We start from the raw sequence: 6,278 nt of genomic DNA, 5'->3' as shown, positions 1-6,278 counted from the left end.
CGATTGAACTCCTCGAGAGATAAGGCACAAATCAAGGCATTCATTGCTTTTGCATTGATAAACCAATATTTATTGTAAATCATTGGGTAAAACCTCTATTTTTTCAAAAATCAGTTGAGAAAACCCTTAATATTTTGACAATATATGGTTTAAACAAATAATTTCTCCCACCTTATTGGTTTAAACCCCTAAATCTTGAATAATAAATGGTTTAAATCAATAATTTATGATAAAGCATTTGTTTAAACCCCTTCTATTTTGGAAATCAGCCCCTAAGTTTTGAAAAATAATGGTTTAAACCAATATTTGATATAAAGCATTGGTTTAAACCCCTAAATCTAGAAAAATCAATAGTTTAAACCAATAATTTATGAGAAATCATTGGTTTAAACCCCTAAATCTTGAATAATAAATGGCTTAAATCAATAATTTATGAGAAATCATTCGTTTAAACCCCTTCTATTTCGGAAATCAGCCCCTAAGTTTTTGAAAAATAATTGTTTAAACCAATATTTGATTATAAAGCATTGGTTTAAACCCCTAAATCTTGAAAAATCAATAGTTTAAACCAATAATTTATGAGAAATTATTGGTTTAAACCCCTAAATCTTGAATAATAAATGGCTTAAATCAATAATTTATGACAAATCATTTGTTTAAACCCTTTCTATTTTGGAAATCAGCTCCTAAGTTTTGAAAAACAATGGTTTAAACCGATATTTGATATAAAGCATTGGTTTAAACCCCTAAATCTTGAAAAATCAATAGTTTAAACCAATAATTTATGAGAAATCATTGGTTTAAACCCCTAAATCTTGAATAATAAATTGTTTAAATCAATAATTTATGAGAAATCATTTGTTTAAACCCTTTCTATTTCAGAAATCAGCCACTTAGTTTTGAAAAACAATGGTTTAAACCAATATTTGATATAAATCAATTGTTTAAACTCCTAAATCTTGAAAAATCAATAGTTTAAACCAAAACTTTATCAGATATCATTGGTTTAAACCTGAAATATTTGAGAAATTAGTTGGTTTAAATCAGTTCTTAACTTTTTTTCATCACATTATGTTTGAACAGGTCCAAATCTGATTTAGTGGATTTGATTCCATCTTTTTCCCCTAGTGATCATCTCATCAAACCATGGTAAAGCCTCCGTTATTCTTTTAAGCCTTGTATTTTTTAAAATGTTGTATATATCTAAAAATGGTTTGTTTTGGAGGCGTCTTATGCTACGTCGAGATGCTGCCCCTCTAAGTTCGACGACTTGTTCAGGTCCCTTGAGTTGAGGAAAGCACATACTGATATGCTAGAGAGCGGCCCATTTGGGGCCTTGCTTAATCTGGAGGGTCTGAAATTGCACAAGGCAATAATGACCGTCCTCATGCGATCTTGGATACCCAAGTCTAGGGCATTTAAAATAGGTGGCATATTAGTCCCCTTTGAGGTCAGGGATTTAGCATTGGCATTGAGCCTAAGCCTTATAGGAGATAGAATACAAATAGACTGGCATTCGACAGAGGAGGTCGAAGGTTGGAGGTTTTCCGGTGCTTGGGCGAGATTTGGTGAGATTGCAGATGTTATAAGGGCAGAGTCCAGATCGGATGAGATTGCATCGGTCCAGGCAACAGTGAGACATGTGTTGCTACTTCTGTGCTGCTCTGTGCTTTTTGCCCGGGCTGACCCTGTGGATCACAGGACGAAATCCTGCCTCTTCCCCTACTTAGGAGCAGAGATCGTGGGAAGAATTGCTTGGGCATACCCTGTCTATGACTTCCTGGTAGAGTCATTGGATTCATATTCCAAAAACGGGAAGACAGGATATATCATCGGATGCGCTATTGTGCTACAGGTAAAGAGTACATATATTATATACATGATTACTCTTTTGTAAGTTTGATTTTTTGTTCTCTAAAGGCTGACTATCTGTCTTCATTCCAGGTGTGACTCTTTGAGCATACTACCTTGTGGGCACCTTCAGCTCTAGATGCACATCCACGCCTATTAAAGTGGATCACAAGGATCGATACACGGAGGAGTGACCATGCAGCCCTTATTAGACAGATCCGTGATGGGAGGCTAAAGAAGACCCAGGTTAGACCTAGAGCTTCTGTACTCCCCTAGTACTCACTTCTTCTAACCGAGATTAATTATTCGATTTCAGGTTGTGAGGTGCCTACTACCTCTTCCTCGAGAAGAGGGCCTCCTATCAGTCGCCGCTCCTCGAGAAGAGGGCCAAGTATCTGTCACGGCAGATGAGGTCGATGAGGCTGATACTCTGATGGGAGAGGTAACGAACATCACTCTCTTTCTTGCATAGGGTCGTTATATTCAGGTTATCTAAATTTAATTAATTGTTCGTAGGTTGGTAAGACAGATGGGAATGCCGTCCACGACATTCCCATTTCAGAGGGTCTCGTATCCGCCGCAGCAGATGAGGACAAAGAGGCTGCCACTCCGATCATAGTGGTAAGGAACAACCCCCGTCTTTCTTACATAAGCTCATCATATTCAAGTTATCTAAATTTTCTCTATTGTTCATAGCTTTATAACAAAGAAGCTTCTGCGACCACCCCAATAGACGAGGAATGCCTCCAAGACATTCGAATTTTAGAGGAAGAGATGATAGGGTCTCTGAGTGATATGTTACTAAAGGTACTGAATTTTAAGTCTATTTTCAATTACTATAAAGTCCATTCTCTGAATGATATGTTACTAATTTTCCATTTCTACTTTTCAGAGGAGCATACCTTTTAAGGGGAGGAGAGGGAGAAAAAGAGATGTTGATAGGGAAGTGAAGGAAGAGCATGTGTCTATAAGCAAGGCTGATTTTGATTTGTTAGTGGAGAGGGTTAGAGAACTTGAAGGGAGGTCAGTACGACATGAAAATGAAATAGCTGAGCTTAAGAGGATCATTGCCTCGGGTGGAATGGAGGCTGAATGGGAGGATGAAGGAGAGAGGGAGATAATGGGAGGGGATGACCGAGGGGTGGTAGTCATCCCCAGTCAGGATTCCTTGGAGGAGGGAATAAAGCGGAATGTGATTTCCATCCCCGACAGTCCACTGAAACCTGTGGCAAAAGTGATTTGGAGTATTGAGAGAGGAGTGAAGCTGCGTTTGAGGAAAAGGAAACCCTCTCAATACACTAGTCCATCGGTTGCTCCCAAAGCTTCTTGCGCTTCCCCCAAGGTAAATCGGATTGAAGCCCTTTTGCAATATAGTTATCTAGCCTTTGTAAATCCTAAACTATCAGGTGTTTTGCAGTGAACGAGTTATACAGCTCAACGGTGAGTTCCTGTGTGCCGAGGACTTGCTTATCCTTAACAACCCCATAGAGTGGTAAGTTCTCCGGTAAATAATTTGGTTATTTATTCTAGAGCTGAATTCTTTCACCATCGATATTTATCTCAAATCTCTATATGTTATTTTACGTAGGTTATGAATGTATACGCTGAATATCTAAACGTCCAGGATGAAAATAACAGAAAGCCTGGACAAAGAGCCTGTGTGTCCATTACTACCTTCCTCTATGTAAGAATAGATAGTTTTTCATTTCCAATCATTTTCTTTATAGTTTGTTTACAAGGTTCGAATTTGTTTTGCTCACTCCATTAACTTCTCTTGTATTATTTTTGTAGGATTGTGTAACTAGCAAAGACTACAGTGGCCCCGATAGTGTTAAGAAGTTTGTGAAACGCTTAAACGAGTACCCGCCGGATACCCTAAAAAGAGTCTTATTCCTGGTGCATGTCCCTCAGTATTGGATTCTCCTGGTCCTCGATATGGTGGATGAGAAGTTCTACATCTTCAACTCCTTGAGAGAGCAGGTCTACTATAGAGATGCTGTACCATTGGTGAGTTCGGGTCCCACTTTCGTTGGTTATATTTCAATGTATATAAAATGCTTAGCTTGTATGGATTGTTTTATAGATACGATACCTTGAAGGGCTATATTCGGAGTCTCTTTGTGGATGTTTTGGGCTGTATTAGCTTTATATTTCTATAGCTGCTATATGATGGTTGGATACTTTTTGAGCTTTATATTTCTATAGCTTTATACTTTTTGACAGTGAGTGTGCTTGATCAAGGATACCCATTTTAGGCAGAACAAAACTTGGCTTCATAATTGCCCCCAGTACAATTAAGATCAAGGATACCCCATTTGCAAATGGCATGAAAGTAGCATCTAAAATGAAACATGTGTTGCAAACTTCATTCATGGAGAGAAATATAGAGAGTAAACAATTTTCTTACGAGCAAATCCAACGCCGGAACTGTTATATAATCAACCATTTTCTAGGTACAAATTGAAGGTTGTACATTATAGGATATAAAACAGTAAAATTTCTCAAAAAACATATCTACACATAATGCTAGGTCATTCCCATATAACTTCATAATCTTCAGATGAATCCTCACTGGTTGAATTGCGCAGTAGTTCATTGGTCCTTAGACCAGAAGTTTTGGAGCTGCGTCTAGATGACGACCCTCGAAAGAGTTTCTACAAACGAAATCCAAGTCCCTTCAATTCAAATGATCTCAAAAATACAAAAAAAGAATCGTACTTAGAAGAACGGAGGCGGCCGGGATAGGACGGGCCTGCAATAAAATTTACAAGAATAGTTTAAAGCTGGGGCACGGATTGTATCGAGGATCATAATATAAGAGAAAATACAAATAAAAAAATTACATACCGGTTTCCCATTGGTGCGGAAGGCCCGATTGGGACTGCGTTTGGCTGAGGAATTACGATGGGCAGATTCTTGCACGATCTCTTATTATGTCCAAGTTGACCGCAAGTACTGCACTTATGGTGCACTCTTCTTTGCATCCCTCTCTTCGTTCTCACTTTTTTCGGTCGGCCTGGCTGTCGTCTTGATTTTAGCGGCAATACCGACGGCAAAGGATGGGTAGGCTCCGACCATTGCGATCGGTCTAACGTGGGATAAATTGCTCCATCGTAAGTCCTCTGATACGTATCGGCATGATACCATTCCTCGCAATAACTGTATGGGTCTCGTTGGTCCAGTCCCATGGCTGCTATCGCATGGGAGCACGGCATTCCCATCGTTTGGAACAAATGATACGTACATGTTTTCTTTTCTAAGTCCACCTCATCAACGTGGTACTTGGACTTGACCTCATATACGGTCCAACCACACTGGTGCACCATATAAGCACCTGCTAAAATACGTTCATCGGCCAACCAGTCTTCCGCGTTTGGGGTCAAACGAGTCGTCCACTTGCTACCTGCCTTCTAACGGTACTGAAAGAAGTCAGATAGTCTCCATCTTGTCTGTTCGACAAGTGCTGCAATAGGCAGCTCCTTGCGCCCTTTAAAATTGCATTGAAGCTCTCAGCTGCGTTAGTTGTCAGCACGTTATATCTAGAACCTTCAAAATACGCGCTGGCCCAATTTCGTTTAGGAATCTCCGATATCCATTTCTCTGCGCTTTTACTCATGCTTTTAATACTCTCCATCTCATCCTTAAAAGCACCATCCCTTAGGGAATATGCAGCATTCATAAAAAGTTTCCGCAGATCTTCACTCTTAAATTTTTCATGGAAGTTGGCACTGAGGTGGTGGATGCAATAGAAATGGTGCGACCCTGGCAAACCTTCCGCTACGGCTCTAGGCAACCCCTTCATCCGGTCGGACCCAATCGTGATGACATCTCGTTCTGCCGAAATGAAATTCTAACGGAACAAATGCAGGAACCATATCCAGCTATCATACGTCTCGGCCTCGACTACTGCAAGTGCCAGCAGGAATAACCCATTGTTGCCATCTATCACAGTTGCGGCTAGTAGAGTCCCCCTGACTTCCCCCGCAGATGGGTCCCATCAACTAGGGCGAGGGGCCTAACTGTTCGGTTGAACGCACTAATGCTAGGGCCAAATGACCAAAAGAAACACCCAAATGTATCATCCCCTCTTGGCCGCATCTCTCGAGTTCGGCACAACCGCACTACTGTGCCAGGATTCCTTCTTACCAACTCATCAGCATATGCAGGCAGGATGCAATATGATGCCTCAGCATTCCCACACATAATTTCTTGTATGACATAGGAGCCCTAACATCTTCTGGGTTTTCGAATAAGGCTAGAGAGCACTTAGCAGCCCACTTTGCAGTGGCCATGGGATGATCGTTCCCTTTCATTGTGCTTGAGCATGTGTGCTGAGGGATAAATATTTTTACCTTAATATAATATGTATAAGTGGTCCTTGTGATACGCCATGGGCATGTATGATCCTTGCATCTAACGCCGTACTT

At 40.4% G+C, this 6,278-nt stretch overlaps 1 protein-coding gene across 1 annotated transcript; it reads right to left on the bottom strand.

The window, feature by feature from the left end:
* Positions 1–4,382: 4,382 nt before the first annotated feature.
* LOC143863327 (uncharacterized) lies at positions 4,383–6,054 on the bottom strand. Its single transcript, XM_077374014.1, has 4 exons — positions 5,998–6,054; positions 5,255–5,701; positions 4,899–5,165; positions 4,383–4,505 (listed from the first exon to the last, which is right to left on the bottom strand). The coding sequence occupies exons 1-4, from the start codon at positions 6,052–6,054 to the stop codon at positions 4,383–4,385; spliced, it is 894 nt and encodes a 297-aa protein (XP_077230129.1).
* Positions 6,055–6,278: the final 224 nt, after the last annotated feature.

This window comes from Tasmannia lanceolata, unplaced genomic scaffold (assembly GCF_043159265.1).
Source record: "Tasmannia lanceolata isolate RefF3 unplaced genomic scaffold, GAP_Taslan_0.1 ptg000044l, whole genome shotgun sequence".
NCBI lineage: Eukaryota > Viridiplantae > Streptophyta > Magnoliopsida > Canellales > Winteraceae > Tasmannia > Tasmannia lanceolata.
Note: the sequence above shows the minus strand (reverse complement) of the source record. Positions and strands in the feature narration are given on the sequence as shown.